General features: G+C 36.3%; 1 protein-coding gene across 7 annotated transcripts in view; it reads left to right on the plus strand.

Annotated features, from left to right (window-relative positions):
- CUNH8orf34 (chromosome unknown C8orf34 homolog) overlaps window positions 1-17632 on the plus strand; it is a 147918-nt gene extending 130286 nt beyond the window's left edge. For 4 of the 7 annotated variants that reach the window (XR_003526887.1, XR_003526888.1, XR_003526890.1 and 1 more), the window contains 3 exons: window positions 5134-5227; window positions 5707-5823; window positions 16802-17632. Coding sequence is in view for 3 of the 7 variants with exons in the window: in XM_027638604.1 (XP_027494405.1) it covers window positions 5134-5227; window positions 7667-7677 (105 nt within the window). In the remaining 4 variants the exon portion in view is untranslated. Of the gene's footprint in view, window positions 1-5133; window positions 5228-5706; window positions 5824-7066; window positions 8809-16801 lie in introns of those variants that run through there. The other 3 variants (XM_027638605.1, XM_027638606.1, XM_027638604.1) reach the window with 3 other exon arrangements.
- The last annotated feature ends 3484 nt before the right edge of the window (window positions 17633-21116 follow it).

Here is a 21116-nt window from a genome sequence, read left to right on the forward strand (position 1 = left end):
GCATTTTATGTTCAAATAACATCGGTATACCTAATGTAACCTACTGTGCTGAAAAGAACTTGAAATATAATGATGAGAAAATTAGCAAGGAAATACTGCTCAGCTTTGAGAGGTACTGATTAGAGAATGTCAGTATTATTAGAGAAATCATACTGAAACACTTGTGCTCCCCAAATTTACCATGAGTTGTGTAGGGTTTTGCCTGTATGATGCATACCAGTTTTGTTAGCCTTACAGTTTCTAAGAGGTGTGTACCTCTGGAATATTAAACACAACTTTATCTGCATACCTCTGGAATATTAAACACAACTTTATCTGATCTTTATGTTCCAGGGTATCTTTTTCCTGCCACACTGGCAGTGCATGATATTTCCTTGGTCTAATTTTTATTTCATTTTTTGGGCACATTGGAATGATTAGTTAGGCATCGCTCAATGGACAAATTTTTCCAAAGCACCAAACTGAATTGCAAGAGAAAATGTCTAACATTCTTGAATCATTGTCTAGTATTATGTGCATTAACTGCTGATTTACAGTATAAAAACTTCCATTCCATATTATTTGCTTTTACAGGATTAATCTTTGTTTAAAACAGAACAGAACAAAAAATTAAAGTACCTTGTAAATTCTGAGTAGGATTCTCCTCTGCTAACCTTAGCTGCCTTAAAGATAACTTCAGTGTGTAGGCAGTGGAAATAAAAGCACCTGTGAAAAAATAGCCCTGCTGTCTATCTCAGATACATGCCTTACAAAGGTGAGTCTTTTCTCAGGATATGCTGGTCCTTCTATACTGACTTGAGAAGGAACTATATGTCTGGATTGGTAATTTTTAAATGGTGGGATATGTTGGATTCCACCATTATTATCAATCTCTTTGTAACCCATTTGTCAAAACCTGGACACCTTTTTTCAAAGTCTGAAAATAATACCATACCTTTAGATAATTGTTTCTGTGAAGTATCATCTGTTTTAATAATCTGTTGGGTGTGACATTTGACACAATGTATTATTAGTCTAATGACTTCAAAGGAAAATTTAAAATGTTGTTTGTAATAATGTTGCTTAGAGATGCTTGTAGGAAAGTTAGAGGTTTGGTACTTAATGTAATCCTGCAGTTAATTGTATGACCTTCATTATTTGTTGTGAGAGAAAGGAAATAAGGCACAGATTAATCCAAAACTAAAGAATTTGGGGAGGGAATCTTACTTAAATTTGATGGTGAAAAAAATCCTCATTATTTTGGTGTTTGAATGGCAGCGCACTAATCCCATCACTCGAGCTACTTCTTCACGTAGAATTGAATATCTAACTTAAGGACATGAAGACATGATGAGTGAAGGTGACTACAGTTCTGTTGAAAGTGTCTTCACTGCGTGTTGATATATTTTCAAACCATAAGTTTTCCATGGAAAAAATATAAGTAATTGTAACACATTTATTTTTTGACAGAAAAAAAATCCCTCTGTCTTCTGTTTTGAGGTATGTGATATGTTTCTGTGTTAGAATTTTCTCCCATACCAGAAAATGAGAATTAAAAATATTTTTTAACTAAAAATGTTCAGAAGACATGACGGGTTTAATTATCTCCCACTAAATTCTTCACTCCTCTTTTTCTTTCTTTTTATGCAGCCTTTTTCTTTAGTGATACATAATCATGTGATACCAACTAGAATTCTTGTATATACTCCTGAAAATATATGTATGTAATGAGCACTGCATCTCTGCTGAGGAACATTCAGTCTGTCCATCACTTCTCTTCTTTCCTGTAACAAGGCAGGGAATTAAAAATGCTTTCTTCCACAGCCTTTCTGTAGTTATACTAATAAGAACCAAGAGTCACATTTCATTTGCTGTGTCTTATTACTTCTATTTGCTTATACCTCTTATAATAAGTGTCCTGTTATACTTTTCATATAAATGTATATATGTGTCTCAAGAACTTCTGGAAGTGAGCATTATTATTACCGTTTTCCATTTAGAATAGCATGTCCAGCTTCAGCCAGCAATCCCACTTTAAAGCTGATGTTAAATCTCAGCATTTCTATGTCAGTTCTTATCCTCTATTATAATTCCTTCTAGAAGTGGCAAATTCTGTTCTTTCTTTTTGCTCCCTGGGTACAATAGTACCTTGGCTGCTAATGAGCCAGCTCAAACCCTATTTATCCTTTCCTGACATGCACAAGTGACCTTTGACATAATGGAAACTCAACTTGGGGCTAGCTCTGCTTCCAAATGGAAAACTGCTAATATGACACGTTCATACTGAAGACCTGCCTCTGCCAAGTTATGAAGGCCCTTGGATATCAGGAAGTAGATGATGGAGGTCTGGCCAATCTGCCACTCCTAGCCTCTTCTTTGGAGGGTTATGCTAGAAGCTTTGGGAGCTCTTTTAAGCTGTCTTTTCCCACTGAAGTTCCTGGTCACTTAGCGAAGTAGATTTAGACAAAACATACCCAGGAAATATCCCTGTCTGGTGACACTTTTTGCCGTGTTAGAGGTTTCCTCCTATTTTTGGCCATGTGATTTCATTTTCTTGTGTCACAGCTTCTCTCTGACCATGCAGACATATTTTAAAAAGGCAGTGGTGGGCTGGGGTAGGAGAAAAAGAAGAGTTCTGTCTTTGTACTTTTACAGATCACAAATACATAAACTCAAGGCTGATGCTGTAATTTATTTTGTGACTTTCATTGTAGGTTTTGTATCCTCTACCTGTATAAAACCAGTAAAATAAAAGAAGGGAAATTGCTTTTATTCTTCTTGGACTTATGGTGCCAACTGGGTATTTCTACTAGGTGTAAATACACTTTGGTTATATTGCCAATCCTGCAGAAGAAGCTATGATAAGATATTGCAAATAATTCTGCTTCCTTACTCTTAAGTGATGTTAATGGAATTAACCAGTACAACATTGATGCATATTTACGAGAATAAGTCAGTTAAAAGGAAGTGATTGTTGGACACCCGGAACATGTTTTACCATAAGGAGCTTGAATTATTTATTTATTTGTTTGTTTGTCGGGAATTTTAGCGTATCTCTCAATGCCTTATGTATTGTAGATTGTAATGTGTTTCAGAGTAATATAACAAGTTAAAATAGAAAAATATTACTAATACAGTTCAAAGTTCTTAAGTTTTAGTAAAGTTCATGCTGCAGTATGGGTGGTTTAATCTTAAATAATTTGGCAAGTACTTAACATATCAGCTGTTAAGAAAGTTTTGGGCTTTTTTAGTGCTTAAAGACTTATAATGATCTGAGATTTTTGTGGACAAGTTTCTGCCTCCCGGCACACACGTTATTACTAACTTCTAGCAGGTGTGTTTTATTATCAGCTCTGTTCAAGGCTGAATTGAATTATAGGAAAGAAATGCTACCTAGAGAAATAGTTTTATTATCTCTATAAAGCTAATAAATCAGGGTTCCAAATCCTTTGGCAGAGATAGCTTTATGCATATACTTAATCCTTTGGTGTTTTGTATAAATTGGCAAATGAATGTTGAATCCTGCTTATCTCTTTAGGATGGATTCCATAAAAATGACACAATTCTGTGATACTTATCGATAACTGTTGAGATGAAAATACTACTGACTCCCTTGGTTGCCATTTCATTTGCTTAACACTTGGAATTTTAAAATCATTTTATTTATTCAGATAATTTAAAATTGTATTCAGCAATCTTTATTGGTCTGTCATTTTAAGAGAAGGAAATTTCACCTTATTTGAACATAGCATTGATTCACAAAATTTTTACTCCTACTTGGTGGAATATAGATCATACCTTGTGATGAGGACTCTCTTTTTGGTCAGATACTTTCATTCTGTTCTGCTGCCCGGCTCAGGTCCTTGCTCTGTGTTTTTGGAAGATTAAAAGCTATGCAGATGAGTGTGAGAGCCACTTCCCCTACTGCAAGAATCCTGTTCCATGAAACAAAACATGTTCAGTGCTGTAGTCAGCAACCTTCTCAAACACAGCACATCTGAAATGACAAGACATGAGTAAGGCCTGGACCTCCCTCCTGAGCTTACTGTTGGACCATGGCAGCAGCATTTGTGGAATTTTTTAACACATTGCTGACAGAATTAATAATTTATTCCTAGTGAGTTAGATCTTGATTGAACCGTCTTCAGTCTCCACAAACTAATTTGAACAAGCCTGGTTTCTGTTTTTAAATCAGATAGCCTAAGAATAGGCTGTAGTACTATTTAAGCATGTAGGTTCTGATTCTCAGCTGATGTAAAAGAAAATAGGGCTATTACCCCCCATTTTTTTCAAGAACTTATAAAAATCTGGCCAGTAATTTTATGATATCTGACCAGTGTTTTAAGTTTTCTTTTAGAGACTAGACTTGCATGTTTGAACTGCTTTTTCAAATAAAAATGTGCATTCCAGTCTCATCTCTTCCCTTGAATAGTGCAAAGGAACGTATCAAAGTGTTTTGTGTGTCAGTATGTGTGCATGCTCACATACATGTGTGTGTGTGTGTGTGTGTGTGCATGGAAAAATATTTTTATATATATACATATATAAATTATATTAAAAAGGAGACAATTGTAAAACATTTTAAAAATCGTATATTCAGCTGGATTTTTTAAACTGTGTAAAACATTTATATTTTGATGTTTTATGGTATCTTGGAGACAAGGGTTTCCATAGCGTTTTTCCTTCCTAAGTTTACTTGTTCACCAATAAAACCATCAAGTTTCAGGTTCTTGTTCTTATTAGATTAGAATCAGTGAAAGTTTCAACAAATCAAAACTTCACTTAAGCAAATCATGTTTGAAGTGTATATGCGGTCCAAAGACTGCAGGGACAGATGGAATATCTCCAGTTTTGTTCTGCGTCACTACATTTTCAAGAAGAGTATGTATATATCTGTCATATCGGGGTCTATAGCAGATAGATAGCTAAAGAAACCCCTTCTTCACCCCCTAAATAGATAAATAAGTAATTAAATACTATAATTGCTAAGGAGCCTACATATCCTGTACACTCTGGTTTTATTTCATAGCAAGGGTTTTTTTAATAAAAGGCTTTCTCCTCTCTGGTTAATTGAGACTAGAATATTTACTACAGTCTGCATTTATATAGAATAGTTGTCTGTCATTTTATCTAAAATAGATCTGTTTGTGGCAGGATGCATTCTTACTACAGCTTCAACTTCCTAATCAACCTTGGATATTGCTGAGTGACACAGAAAGTGAAGGAGTGGAAGCTGACCAACACAAATGTAAGTATGTTTGTTAGGACCAGATAGTATGTAAAAACCTCTCAAACATATCTTCAAATGCTGTGGAGATGTCATGCCTGCTCAGAGCAATTTTTCTCAAAAGTGCCAGTTACTCATTTGTCTTAGGGCTGAACTTTATAGGATTGATTTACAAAAGCTTTCCTATAGTCACTAAAAAATGACAAAATGATCACGGACCACAGTTTACTTAAGATAAGTGAAACAATTTCTCCTGATGTGTTAAAACAGCTATTCCAGAAGTAACATGAGGTTGAAATAGATCCTCTGTTTAATAAATTTATATTCACCAGCTTAAAAAAACAATGTAAAAACCCTCTGCTCTGAAAAGTAGAGCCTCCCTCCTTAGGCCTGTAACTCCATTATCTCTATTTTACCTGTATTCTTTTTAATTCATCTGTATAGAAAGAAGAAAAGTTCTTAATCATACAAGTAATCCTTAATATCTTACACTCTTTAAGCACTTGCCTGATCATGCAAGTGAAGGTCAGCAGGATCACAACAGAACAAGTAACAACAAGTAACAGGCTATAAAGTGCAGTATGTTCAAACTGTGGCAAGTTCTCTCTGCCTACAAGGTACCTGTAAATAATCTTACTGAAAACATTAACTGTTTCACATATTCTTTTTTAATTCACAGTAGGTCTGTGATCTGCAAAGGTGAATATGCAAACTATTTCCTAACATATTTTAGGTGATATACTTGAAAAGAACATATGATTTAATCAGCATGTTTAGAAAACTCAATATATTCAACTAAAACTGGTTTAAACATGATAGTTAACATATGAAAAAGACAAATTCTTCACAGAATGGAATAGTTCTGTAAGGGATTAATGATTAACAATAATCATGCCAGATAAGCAGAATGTATTTTTAAATTATGCCACTTTAAAAATATATACTATATATAATATATACTTGTATATCAGTTTCACAGATTCATACATAGCCCAGAGTTTGACTTGGAAATTTAGATTTACACAATGGGATACTGAAGAGCATGTCCCAGGTTTCTTGAATACACAGCGTTAAAATGAGGTTCTGTGTGTCCAGCTGATTTTAGTCCAAAGCCAGTAAGTCCAGTTTAACTTGGAGCTGAGCCTTTCAGTTATCTTTGGGTGAAGCTCACCTTAGGTGGCCCAAAGTAGACTCTGGTACCTGCCTTTTCTGTTCATGCGATTTTTCCTTGGTATTTTCTGTAATGAATTTACAATCCCACAAACATTGGTAGGACTGGCTGTGCACACACAAACTGGTCCCAGTTATGTGATCAGGGAGACTGATGCTTCAGGACATATCAGATACACAACATGGTTCTTTTATAGCTCCTATACTTTAATTGTGTGAATGTGAGGACTTCTGAGCACCCAAGATCCTGCATTATCATATTCCAAGAATCTTGGTAGGTCATTGTCACTGCCCAGTGTAACAAAGTGGTGAATTATAGATAAAAGTTTCAGTCCCACAAGCAAATCATTAGAGATTATAGTTGCCTAACTAATAACAATTGTTTTTGCTGGATCTGATGGCACTGAGAAGAGAGAAGGGAAAGAAGGTAAGCTATAGTTTCTAACCAGAAGTTAAAGAATGCAGTTAAGGACATCATCCAAATGCCTCTTGAATGAACAGTGACAGACTTGGGGTATTGACCACCTCCCTAGGAAGCCTGTTCTAGTGTTTCACCGCCCTCCCAGTAAATAAATGCTTCCTAATGTTCGATCTGAACCTCTCCTGGCAGAGCTTTGAGCCATTGCCATGTGTTCTGTCACTGGATAGCAGGAAGAGATTAGCACCTCCCTCTCCACTTCCTCTTTTCAGGAAGCTGTGAAGAGCAATGAGGTAACCCCTGAGCCTCCTTTTCTCCGAACTAAACAAGCCCAAAGTCCTTAGCCACACCACATAGGTAATTCCTTCCAGCCCTTTCGCCAGCTTTGTTACCCTCCTCTGGAAATGTTCAAGGACCTTCACATCCTTCTTAAATTGTGGGGCCCAGAACTGCCACACAGTGTTTCAGGTGAGGCTGCACCAATACTGAACACAGCAGGATAATCACCTCTTGTGAGCGGCTTGTGACGCTGTGTTTGGTGGACTCCAGGACGGGGTTTGCCCTCTTGGCTTCAGGACACACTGCCAACTGCTACCAAGCCTGCTGCTGACCAGCATCCCCAGATCCCTTTCTGCAGGGACACTCTCCAACCACTCCTCTCCCAGTTCATACTTGTGCCTGCCATTAATCTGTCCCAGGTGCAGAATCTGGTATTTCAACTTGTTAAACTTCATGCTATTAATCACTACCCAATGCTCCAACCTATCTAGATCCCTCTGCAAGGCCTCTTGTCTTTCAAGAGAGTCAGCAGCACCTCCCAGTTTGGTATCATCAGCAGACTTGGTAATGGTGCATTCAACTCCTGCCTGCAGGTTGTAGGTAAATGTATTGAACAGAACTGGCCCTAAAATTGAGCCCTGAGGAGCACCACTGGTGACCAGTCACCAGCCAGATGTAGCCCCATTCGCTACAACCCTTTGAGCTTTGCCCTTCAGCCAGTTCTTCACCCAGCACACCGGGAACCCCCTCATCCCACATCTGGACAAGTTGTCCGGAAGGATGTTGTGAGGGACAGTATCAGAAGCCTTACTAAAATCCAGAAAAACTGCATCCACCAATTTTCATTCATCCACTGGGTGGGTGACCTTTTCATAGAAGGATATCAAATTAATTGAACAGGACTTTCCCTTTGTGAACCCTTGTTGACTGCAGTTAACTGCAGTGTAATTAACTCATGCACCCTCTATAGGAGGTCACTGTTTCTACTAATATAAATAAAGGAATAGAACAAAAATCCTTTATCAAAGTAATACTTTCTGTATCTGAAATCTAATAATGATGACTGTCATTAAAAATAACTAATTGTGTTATCATCTCCATTTGAGATTATATGCTAGTGTCATGGGCAAGAAAGTGCAGAACTACCACCACTGACAAAGGAGAGGCTGCAAATTCCTGGTTGTAAAGTGGAGTCAGTAAGGGGCTTGGTATACTTGGTGATGCCAGTGCTTGTAGGTAGAGCAGCTGGCAAGATTACACATAATTTTTCACCCTAAAGTAATAAATCTGTGTGAATGTTGTGTGTGTGATTTAGTGTTGAAAGGGCCCAGGAGTTCATAATTTGTGAGTTTGAGCAGAAGAGCTGCAAAATTAATCTTTACAATAGCAACACCTGTTCTTTGACTCAGCTTTTAATAAATTAGATGTGGATATTATTTATCACATTCTTTGATTACTTTGAGATAATAGCAGTCAGGTGTAAAACTAGTTTTTGGTAGTGGGAAAACCAACAATTCAAAAAAAAAAGCTGTTTGGGTCATCTTGAGTTCTTATAAATTAATACCTTCTGGTTAGTGTTCTACAAGAAAAAGAATGAAAAATGAGGGGGGAACAGTTTCAAATGTATTCAGATGTAAGAGTTTAGAGAGGCTATTTTCAAAGCAAGTGATAACTGAGCAGAACTGGGTCGCTTTGGCATCTCAACATGTCCCGACAAACATAATTTGCAAAACAAATACAATCCTTAACATCCGCTGCTCAGATTATGTGACTAATACATCTGTACTAGAGCAAGCTGCTGTCACAAGTATTGAGGCCATGTTACTGAGAACGCAGCTGCGATGGGCCGGGCATGTCTCAAGGATGAAGGACCACCGCCTCCCTAAAATCCTGCTCTATGGTGAACTTGCCACTGGCTGCCGCATGAGAGGAGCCCCGAAGAAAAGATACAAGGACTCCCTGAAACAACATCTCAGCCTTGGCCATATTGATCACCATAACTGGTCTACTCTGGCCTCAAATCGGGAGGCCTGGAGACACACCATCTATAACACAGCTGTCTCCTTCGAGAACACACGCAGGATCACTCTCGAGGAAAAAAGGCAATGCAGAAAGAACCGTGCCTTGCAGAATACACCATCTAAGGAGTCTTTCTGCTGTGCCTTTTGCAATCGGATATGTCTGTCACGTATTGGCCTCATAAGCCACCAGCGTGCCTGTAGCAAATGTGGATAGTGCCTTCCCAAATCTTTGTTCGCGAAGCCTAGCCATGATGATGATGACAACAGTGCATATCTTGTCTTATGGAAATGAGATCTACGTTCTCATTTTTTGTAAATCAGACTTTACATTTTAAATCCTCCAGGCTCTTTGACAGCATTTTAAATATTTATCGTTATCAGCAAGATCCAGTGATAACTGAAAGTCAATAATTTTTAAACCTGCATGCCAGTTATAACAAAATTTGAAATCAAATAGGTACACATATAAAAGAGAATAAATTATTCCATCTTAAAAGATTTGTTATGCTAAAGAAGGAAAGGAAAACATTTTCAAGAAGCATTATTGATTTTTTTAGCATACTCCCCCCTTTTCCTCTTTATGCACTTAATTAAGTCTGTGGTCATAAGTCAGAGAAAGAGATAAATGTATAATTATTTTCTCTGTTAATGTAAATTTTGTTATTGAAAGATAGGAAGTAACAAATGCTTTTAAGAGCTATTATAATTTAGTGACTGAATCTTTTCTGCTTGCTAAATGTATTCTCCTTTGAAACTCTCTACACACTTAGCAAAGAGAGGTGAAAATCACCAAGACAATATGATCCAAAATCAAAGACTTGTGGTTGTTTTTTAGAGTCACTAAAAATTTCTGTAGACAGAGCCTCACGTGTGTTCTTCCTCAGCTGTTGTTCTGAAGACAGTTTCCCATTACTATCTAGAGTAATTTGCTTGTGTGCTGATTCTCTGCAAAGAGGTTTCAAAGAATGCATACAGATTTTTCTTGGAAAAAGAAGGGATCAGGAGAAAATATTTACCACTTGCACAGTTCTTCAGTTTGATGAAAGTTCTTGGAGCTGGCAAAAATAATTTTCTTCTTTGTGGGATACTGATGCACAGAAACAGAAGAGCTGCATCTACAACCACCAGAGCATGTCTTAGCCAACTTTTATGAGAAGAAATTTGGCCTTTCTGGAGACTTTCAAGAGTCAACTTGTATATCCCTTTAAAACAAGTCCTACAAATATTGCTGTTTGGAAATTTTTAAAGCATCACCTAGCTTCCAAGAACCTTGAAAAGACAAAGACAGTCTTTTGGTGTAATTTGACCTACTGTCTGTAATCTTGGCAAGGGTTTGCTGCCCAAAAGTATTAGTCTGCTTTCTTGGGTACCTAACCGAAGAAGTTACCACACAGCAGATTTCCCCAGGTCACACAGCCTTGGATGTAAAGTATCCCTCCCTCCAGTCAGTCCATTGAGCAGATGTACATGATAGGTGAATAACTCAGATTCTTGAAAAACTTGCCACTCAGTTAATCCATATTAAATATATATATAATCATAGAATGTTAAAGGTTGGAAGGGACCTTAAAAATCGCATGTGTATATAACATTCCTTTGTACTAATCCACTTAAGGCATGTCATTTTCTGTAGCGCACAAAGTCATGTGGCTACTACCACTTCTGTCCAATTTCAACTTACCAACAGGAGCACTAGATGCTCATTTCCAGCTCGACTGATCTGGGACAAGACTTGAACCCTCACCAGCATAAGTTTAAATGTTTTGTGGCTATACATCTGCAAATTCTTTTCTAAGGTTCACAGTGAAAAGTCTACTGCTGATAAATCAAGATTGTTGGGAAAAAGTGTGATTTCCACTTCATTCATTCTGCACTGGTCTTGAAACTCTGCAGTCAAAGACACTCTGCTGATGACTTCAACAGGTATTGAATAAAACATTCACTTTCACATTCTGCACAAATGTTCACCTAGCAGAAAGACAGGGTTCTTTTGCAGAATGAAGAAATTCAGACTGTGTTCCAGTAAATTTCCAAACCATGCAGTATTTGTCCATGGGTAAATTCCTTACACTGAGCAAATTCACATACCTTAACAGTCAGTTTTTCTTAATTATGAAAGTAAGTGTTCCTAAGATTTGGAAAAATGCTTAATCGGAGTTAATAATAACAAGAAGGAGTTTACTGCTGTAGTATGTTTTTGCTGTGGAAGTTTGCTTTTGCTAGAGTCAGGTGATATGCAGTATGAGTAACAATGACAGAATCAGACTTAAAGTAGCAACTTGACTGTCAACTTGATGACATTCCATTCCATTTCTGTCAGTCAAATTCAGCTATTTATATTTGTGTTCTACTCTGATGGAGTATAGCTGTACTAGAAACATCTCTTGCAGTGGGTTTGAGTTTAGGATAACGCTAGATGTGGTTTCTCTAGGGAGTAAGGTAGTTATGAGGCATAGCTCAAACATATTAGTCAATTATGTGTCTGGTTACTAAGAACATAATTGTTGTGTTTGGAATTTTTTCTCAGTGAATAATAAATTCACTTTTTTTGTCCAGAAGGGAATCTTTCCCAAAAGTGAATTTCTGAGAGACTTCAATTCCAGATTCAAGAATCTTCTGAAGAAATGTATTGGTATCTTTCTTTCATTTAGTATTTCAACAGTGGTAATACAAACTGGAGTAAAAAAAGTCATATCTTGCCATTCCAGTTACCCTTTCCAAGGGTGTCATAAAGCTTTTGTCTGCTTGGAGTGCGAGTTATTTTGCAAATTTCTTCAGCATGCACTTAAGTATGTTAAAGAAGATACTTTGCCTCTCATTCTGCCTGCCAGTGGCTTGGCTAGGTGTTCAGCTTGAGACAGTTCTATGTGTACTTCAGAAATGGAATACCAGAAAGGATTGTGCTCCTGTAAACAGAATTTATCCTATTGGATGGTCTTGGCTGGATGTCTTCTAACACCCATGGCTGAAGCTGCAACATTTCATATAACTGCTCTTTGAGTCTGAAAATAAACAAAACCAATCTTCTAGCATGGAAACCTGCCTGCTTGGGTTGAATTATTTGTAGACAGTGAAACAAGAGTAGAGATTGACATTATTTCTACCAGAAGTCAAATGGCTATTGGAAAGGCTAGGGAAAGTTGGAATTAGACTTAAGTTTCCTATTTTTTGAATGGATGTGCTTAAATCCAAAACTGCCATTATCTTCTTATACTGTTAAGGCTTTAGCACATGTCACTTTATTTATACTAAGTAATTTTTGGTTTTATTTTGGAAAAGTTTACATTGGACTAAATATTTGGGAGGAGGAGGGAATTTTCCATTGGAGTGAGGACAAAATAATTCTCAAAATCTGTTTTAGTGCAGAAAGCTTTTTTGGTATAACTTCCAAACCTACAGATATCTTTTTCTACAACTTGCATTATTATGCTAAACTTGGACTCCTAAAGACATTTAATGTAATAAAAAATGACACTGTAATTTAAAAAATGGCATAGAGAATTATCAGGGCACACATTAGGTTAATTAAAAGCTGGCTCAATGAGGAATCAAAAACTAGGATTTCTAATGTGAAGATGTAGATGAATCGGGCTCATTAGGTTCTGATAGGGCTGGATAATTGTTGGTAAGGACAAGTCGAAGTTATTAAATGATATTAATCCCCTGGTATAATGGCCAAATTCCAGTCAAATGCACTTTATTATAACCAGATGAAGTATATTTGAAGGAAATGAAATATATCTGGCACCAGAGAAACATATCTGTCTCTGCTACAGAATAATGGGGCTTTGTCCTGGAAAGCAGTGACCTAATGGATTTAGGATGATCATAGACGATCATCTCAGTGCGAGCTCTCAGCATAATGCTGTCACAAAGAAGGGTATTCCATTTCTTGAACACTTAAAAAGTTAAGGAGCAAAGCAATTATTCCACATCATATCAGTAAAAAACGGTGGGTTTGGTGTCTTGCCATTAAGACAGATTGGAATTGAGAGATTTCAAAGGATGATTAAAAATGACTCAGGCTTTGGGAAACCCTTTTAGGAGTTTGCCTCACATAAAGGCATTCAGCCAGGAACCTCAGAGATGACTTGGTATCTATAGGTAGACATTTAAATAAAAAAGATTCAACTCATCAAACTGTGACAAAGGAAATTAAATCCTCTGTCCTAGAAACCAGGAGCTTTAAGCATTGTGAGCAAAAGTTAAGGGAGGCAATGAACTTGAAGCCATTAAAACTAGGTGATTGGGCTTTCTAAATGACAAATTATAGATAATCCAGGGGAAGATTCTGTGGACTCTGTATGGGAGGTCAAGCTAGATGGCTGCATTTCTGTGATTTTTATTCTAAGATTTATTTTAGTGATTTTAAACAGCAAAACTCCCCCTACCCAGTTGTTTTTATTATCATAACTTAGTCTCTGGGATATAAAAATCAATTATTTGAGACGGCAGGGTGCCTCTGGGTGAAGTAATGGCAGTCCTTAGTGATTCAAAAATATACACCTGGGAAATATGAGATATGGAAATTTGGATTAATACTGACCATAACAAAGATACTGGTGAAATACGGTTAAACTTTACTGTGCTCTAGATAGTAGTAGAAGTCAGTAGATTTCAGAGCACAAATATGTTTGCGCTAATTTTATCTCTATTAAAAGTCAACAGATGTGATAGCAATGATTTTGCTTTTAAAATATTCTGGTGTTTTTAATTCAAAAAACATTTACAACTAGAGTTCTAAGCTTTTTTGAAATTCTGCAGAGTTCTATGTCTTCTATAAACCACTCTGGATAGATATATGTAGAAGTTCAACAGACAATCATCCTTGCTCATCACTAAAAAAATTGTACTAAGCTTTATTAGAAAACTTTTCAAAACTAAGAATATAAATATATATTTATTTATGTATGTCACAATAAAAATACTCCACCGGCAGTATAGTGAAACAACAGGCTCTAAATATTGATACAAAAACTTTTATTTGAAACACAAATATAGTGTATGTGATGGAAGACAGGTTGTTTAGTATTGTGCTGTTAAAAGATCAGTTTAAAGGACATAATAAAAATAGTAAACTTTTAGGAAAGTAAAACTCTTCTCTAATATTAAAGAATTTCATAGAATAAATAAACTAAAGCTTTTACTGACTAATCACTGAAAAGCAGTTAACCAGCTTGCCATTATAGCAAAGAAATGTAACTTTTTATTGAGAATGCAGCCTAATTTATTGCATATTGATGAAGGAACTTTAATTAAACAGTTGATTTGGTTTTGATACTTTTCACTCAATTTGTTTGAATGCAAATAACTCCATGAAGTGCAAGACCCAGGGTACAGCAAGCAGGGAGTACATCCTTTTGCATTAAATAAGGCCTTGGAAGTCCTTTGGCTCCATAACTGACTGATGCAGCAGAAGAGCCAGATTGTGGCAGAAATCAGAAAAAATATTGAATGCTTGACTATAATTCTGGGGTGTAAAAATGACCAGGAAGTAAAGCGTCTATGAAAGAAATCTGTTTTCTCTATTTTGCCCAGTATTCTCCAAGCTCCTTATCATCCTATTGACGTCAATGTGTTTCACAAGGCAAAGATTTATTCTAAGTCAAAAGTGTAGAAACTCCTCTTTATCATGAGAGGAAGGATTTCAAATTCAAGTAAGAAAAGCTCTGTAATGGAAAAAGTTAAGATTTTGTGACTGTTCTTGACCCTGTCAGAGGGAAAAATTCATGAATTTGGAGATCGGAGGACAGGGAGAAGAGGGGAGGGTTGATTCTTCATATGCGACTTCTGTTCATTTTTGTTTAAATCTTGTTTGGCAACGTATAGTGCCAGTGTGAGTGTTACAGCAAGATCTGGGCAAAGCTTATTTTCTCTGTGTCTTATTTCCCTGATCTCTGAAGTGGAATGATAAAACGTGATAACTGACAGGAGAGCTATGAAAAATCACCAGTTAATGTTCCTAAAATGTGTTGTCTCGTCCCCAGTTCTAATATCTGTCTGTATTTCTTTCTGTTGTGATTTCACTAAATTTAAAATGGTTGTAGTTTTTAAGTTGTCTTCCCCAAGTCAGTCAGTGGTAGCTTCCAGCTTATATTAAGTGCTTTTAAAACTACTGTTATTTCCTTTTACATTGGGGAAATCAGCATGTCAGGATATGACTCATCTCACCTACCTTCAGCTGAATAAGACTGAGAGAGTCTAGTCCAAGCTGTTTGTTCTCTGAAGTAAAGAGAGAAAAAAGGCACCTCAGAGGACAACTAGAGATCTGTCTTACTGGGGAGCTGAGATGGGTGCACTGAATCCTATCACCTCTTCAGGCTGCCCTTCAACTCTTGCATCTCCCCTTTGATGTTTTTCTGTCTCATGACAGCTGAAAGTTGATTTGATCTTGCTAATATATTTTCTCATCAGTCAAGAATTCCATAATGGATATGGGGTAGCATGCAATACATTTTCTGTCTGGCATTCCATTTCCTTCTGCAGTTAGGAGGGCCAATCCTTGGATTTTCTATGGATAACAATCACAAGAAGAATCTGCAAATGAAGCAGGCTTACATATATTTGCACATCTTTACTCCACCATAAGACAAGTTTGTTACTTAAAGATCAAATTGTGACAGAGCTTGAATACCTGCTAAATGAAACACCTCCAAGGACATTTATATCTAGTTGTTAAACACTAGATATAAATGACTCCAAAAAAATCGTATCAAGTTAATAAAGGATAGGAACTGTTGATAAGATTTCCTGGGGTTTGTTTCTTGTTGGTTTTGTTATTGTTGCTGTTGTTGCAGAGATTTTCATGGTATGTACCTTGCTTTGTTGAATGTGAGTACAATATCACATATAAAGTCCAGGCTTTGTCACCTGACAAAGTTAAATTTATTCCAATTGTATTTAATTAATTAGCTGGAGATAATGGGAATAGGTTTTTCCTGCCAAGTTTGCTTAATCTCCCGAAGAGGGCTTGCATATTTATACGTTCAAAAGGAGTGAATAAATGTGAAGCTGCTGTGCCTGATTTCCTTCAGTGTTAAAAAAAGGCAAGGTGAAGGTAAAATACAGACCTTTATGCATTCAGCTGTGTAATTAAATGTGGTTGTGGTGTTTATTTCCAGTTTATAACCCTGATTCTGTAACTGGATGTATGTAATAGGTCCAGTTACAGCATTACATCTTTTACAAACACAGGAGGGGGCAGATTGTGTTACAGTCAGCAACATTTGCAAAACAATCCATTTCAATATGCATATGTAAATATTTGTAAAAGCTAAATTTCCATTTTGCTTCAGGGAAGTTTTTCAACCTGAACATAACCAGAAATTAAAACATTGCTATCTCAGCTTATCTGATTCATCGCAGTTGCATATTATGTTCAATGCTTTTTGAAAGAAGGGTTATTTTTGCAATCTATTACTGGTATTGAAAAAGAACCAGCAGAAAAAAACCTTCAAAACACTGAATAATTGGAACAAATAATATAACTAAAGAAGCTGTTATTTACTTCTGAATATTTTAGAAATAAAAAAGAATTGAGATACATCAACATACTGATCCATCTTGCTTATTTAACTATGAATTCAGCATAATGGAGAACTTTTACAAAATGTGAACACAATGAAGGATTAATTTTCCCTTTTATCCTTTTTTTGTGTCCATTACATTTTAGCCCTAATTTCTGGGTTTTTCTGTTTGATTTCACAGGTTTGTGAAATCAATGGGATTATTGAGGAACAGTTTAATTAAAACAAAATTATGATCAAAACCACACCTAAAATTTACTTTAGTTTATACATATTGATTTTAATTAAAGTTATTTTTCTAGTGTCAGCAGTACATGTATAGAAGCGCTCTGATATGTGGATGCTGTAATGCACTGAATCAGAGTATTTACTGTGGTACTGTGGCCTTAGGAAAGAAGGGTAACTGTCATCTTTTACATTTTATAAAGTTACTATAATGTTTTGTTTAGTTTATACCCCAGTTATTTTGGATTGCCATTTGATAAACTAAACTCTGCCTGACCAAAATAAACTTTGCCTAAAGATTTTATGTATTTTAACTTGTCTAAGGTTTTCTACTCCTTATATTTTTGTAATCTTTACTCTTTTTTAGATTAATAAACATAAAGTATTTGCCTGCATCTGCCAATATGTATGTCCCATTCAGGTCTCACAGAGAACTAGCTGTTCATTCATAGTCACCTGCAGAGAGAGGTCAGAAGGAGGAGCGAGTGAAAGGGTGTGGGGGTGTGTGTGGGTAGCAGAAACAGGTGCTGCTCATGCCACATAGCTTTGTATTGAATTTATCCACTTTGATCTCTAAAACAAATAAATACTCTGTTAAAAAAGGGAACATAACAATAAGAAACGGCACATGCATGCAAAAATAAAGCACCTAAGGGAATTTCATATATTATGATAAAGTGTTGGTTACCCATATGGATTACTGAAACAAGTTTGCTGTTTAAAATGTCCTAACTGGTGTGTGTCGTGTGCTTGGAACTTTAGAAGATGCTTTTTCACAGACATCAAATGAAGGGATGTGGCAGTTGCATTTACTGATTTCATTTACCTATTAATTCAGTCAAGAGTGTTCTCAGTTTTCTTTGTCTTCAATTATGTATGCTTGGTTCCTGTATCTTAGAGAGAATGATATAATAAAATTGCTTGCAACTGTTAAAAAATACAGTATTACAAAGCATCTGTTTGTTTAAGAAATAAAAATTAATTTTCTGTCATGAGTGTTTGATAGTGTGAACTTTTTTTTGCTATCTCACAAACATACAGTGCTAAATACACAGAAGGTGTGTCATCGGTGTTAGTCATGAGCAAGTAAAATGGAAGGTAGCATTGTGATGAACAAGTACTTGCTGTATGTGTCATCATAGTGTAGAGTTCCTATATGTGAAATGAAATACTGAAATCCCGATGAGAATAGTCCATTTAAGTTCTTTTCAGGAAGGGGCTTCATTAATTTGTCATTAGTAAAGAAAATCTGCTATGCTGTGTGCATTTGCAATATACTCGAAGACTCATTTGCATAGAGGAGGGTGTGATATCATTGATAGGCAGTATTTAGTCAGTTGTGCTCAGAAAAGCATTCTTGTGAAACTAATATCTCTTCTTCGTCGGTTTTATTCTTCCTTAGTTGCCCACTTTTCATATTTTACCTTGTCAGTACTGAAAAATGTAAAGTAGATTTGTCTTTTTTTCTTCTTTCAGTAGCTTCACTAAACATCTGTTAAGCTCCATTCTTTCTGCTTCATGTCATTACTGGGTGAAATCATGACCATATTTAATCCCTGGGAAAAATCTCATTGACTTTAGGAGAACCAAGATTACTCACAACAAGTGAAAAAATTGGAATTTGGCAGCCTCTTAATTCTAGAAGTTCTTGCATGTATAAGAACTTGAAAACAGTTTTGGCTCAGTAGTGCAGAGATATTTGGTTAGGGGCATGTCTGGTTCTATATTTGGATTACATGTGAAGAAATACAAGACAGGCTTTATTCAGGAAGACAGAATATCAATCCTGCTCCTGTCTTCAGAGGAAAAAAAGCTTTTCTGTTACAGATATAGTGGGTACCATCAACACTCATTACAGTTACGAACAATTTAGCAAATGCTAATTATATGCAAGTATCTCAAAATGTGGTAGGATGGTTTGACTCTTGTGTGGTCATAGTTGTAAAAGCTGTGAAGCTTTGGGCTTCTGAGAGCTGACTGCTTTTGGGATTGGCCAAAACCATGGTATTTTTCTGTGACACTTTCTAAGCTGAATGGTAGAGGATAAAACCATGGAAAATAAGGCTTTATTTTTACACTGAAGCATACAGAAATTCCCATGTGATTTTTTTTGGTTTGGTTCTCATAATTTTTACGTGATCTCATGATTTTTTAACACTCGTGGTTGGCAATACTCCCTCTAAAGCATATGGCCAAAAATTTTGGCTGATACTAGCACTCAGCCCAGCAACCAATGCTGGCACTGTAGAGGAGAAGCAGCCACCTGGTACCCTGACTGCACACAAGCTGGCAATGAAGCTGGCAAGGAGAAGTCCAAGGAGAAGCTGAGATGCGCTTAACAGGCAACGAGCAGCTGGGCTTGAGGACCATAAACAGCAGCTGGGAAGGCCATGCAGAAGGCATGTGTAATAGACTTGTTTTCACCTCTGAGCTGCAGGAAGCCTTACTCATTTTCTCTTTGACCTTTTTGGCTTCAGGAAGCAGTTTCCATTTGTCAATGGAATAAACTCTGCCTCCATGGTGCCTAATTGAATTGAGAGTCAGATGTGGATGTTCTTGTTGATGATGCTATAGTTAGTTTGGCAAGAATGTCAAGGTGGAGGTATTTTGTTTTTGACTCTGCACCAGGCACTTCAAAGTCATTGAAAAAGCTCAGTGTAAAGCTGCATAGAAATGTGCGCTGTCTAGTTGCACAGAACAGAGTAGATTTAGTGTTTTTCAGAAAGATACTTTATGGGTCATTGCTGGTGCTATTCAGTTACTGCATTTTGATGGAAAAAGAGTCATGAGAAACAGATAAATTTTTCCTAGCCATATGTTTGCATCTTGATTTTTTTAAAGGCTTTATGAACCCAATACTATAGGGAGGCAGTATTCTAAATAATACTTGTTAGTGAAAAAATATAGAAGCGTATCTCAGTATATAAAAATTCCTGTAGCTTGTCTAATAAGCAGCTGTTTTTCTTTCAAAGTCCAGTTTATAATAAAATAGGTTTTATGGCCATATGTGTTACTGCTGCTTCCTTTTAAGACCTTCACACCCTTAATACTTTATCTGGATAATCTTAAAAACAGCCTTAATGTGTCTGTATTCACTTCAATAACAAAATAATATTAATAGGTTTCCTTCTATACTGCTCATATCAAGTAACTTCATCATTTGGCAGATTTTAAAGAGTGACTTCTCTCAAACCCAGTGTCTAGCTCTAGGATTTATAGGTGTTACTAAGGGAGAAACAGGGAAGAAGTTTTACTTGCATTAAAATGAATCCATTTCTTTTGAATATTATCCAATGGAAGATTTCTCTGAGCAAATCCTTATCTTGAAAACTTTAGCAATAATTCAAAAACACATAACAAACAGACATACTGTGTATTAACGAAAGCTTCTGGCCTTGTGAGAATATGTTTCCTAAAAATATGGCCTTATTCACAGTTCAGGTTTCTTCTGAGTCAGCACTTAAAAAAGCAGGAGGGGAACTCATTTCTGACTTCCTGGAGAATTGCTTTAGGTATGTCTATGTTTCACTTACAGAGGTAGTGCAGGGGAAATCCTATACTGCAACAATTAAACTCATAGAGATATATGAACTTAATGAAAGCCAACTCATGAGCATGAATGTGACACTATTGTTTTATTGCTCTGGCTATATATAGACATGTTTCACATTTAATCCAATGAACTATTCATGTAAAATGCATAAAAACTCCTTGGGTTAGATTACAGCAGCCTAGACTTCTCTGCAGCAAGTATGCTAACTGTAAAGTTACTATGCTTTTACTAGCTTTATATGACTAGCTCCAAGCAGCTTCACAAGAAAACAGATATGCAGAAATACATATTCAGAGGCACATAGTTCTTCCTATGCTTAGAGAAGTTTGTGCCCATTCACTCTAGGCCCTGGTTACTACTTTGTTTAGATTAGACAGCAGCTAGGTAGGCAATGCAATTAGTTTTGTAGCTATTTTGTCCTTTACTGTTTCAACTGAAAGTGCAAAAGTTTGGGATTAATCCAATAAAGTTAAACACATCACTGGTTTGACAGCATTAGCTTACTTATTGTTATATTGCTGAAATAATAGTCAAATTAGTTTTAATTACTTGTAATTGTCAAATTGCTAGTTAACAGAAGACATGTTTATAAGTTAGATTTCTGACACGACTGTTCCTTATGAATTTGGATGCTCTTTTGTTTCTTGACATGTTATATAAAACTAAAGTATAATCAAATAGAACCTAGTTTGATGATGGATAGTACAGTCAGATACTC

The sequence above is a fragment of the Corapipo altera genome, unplaced genomic scaffold, assembly GCF_003945725.1.
Source record: "Corapipo altera isolate COAL_440 unplaced genomic scaffold, ASM394572v1 49, whole genome shotgun sequence".
Taxonomy (NCBI): Eukaryota; Metazoa; Chordata; class Aves; order Passeriformes; family Pipridae; genus Corapipo; species Corapipo altera.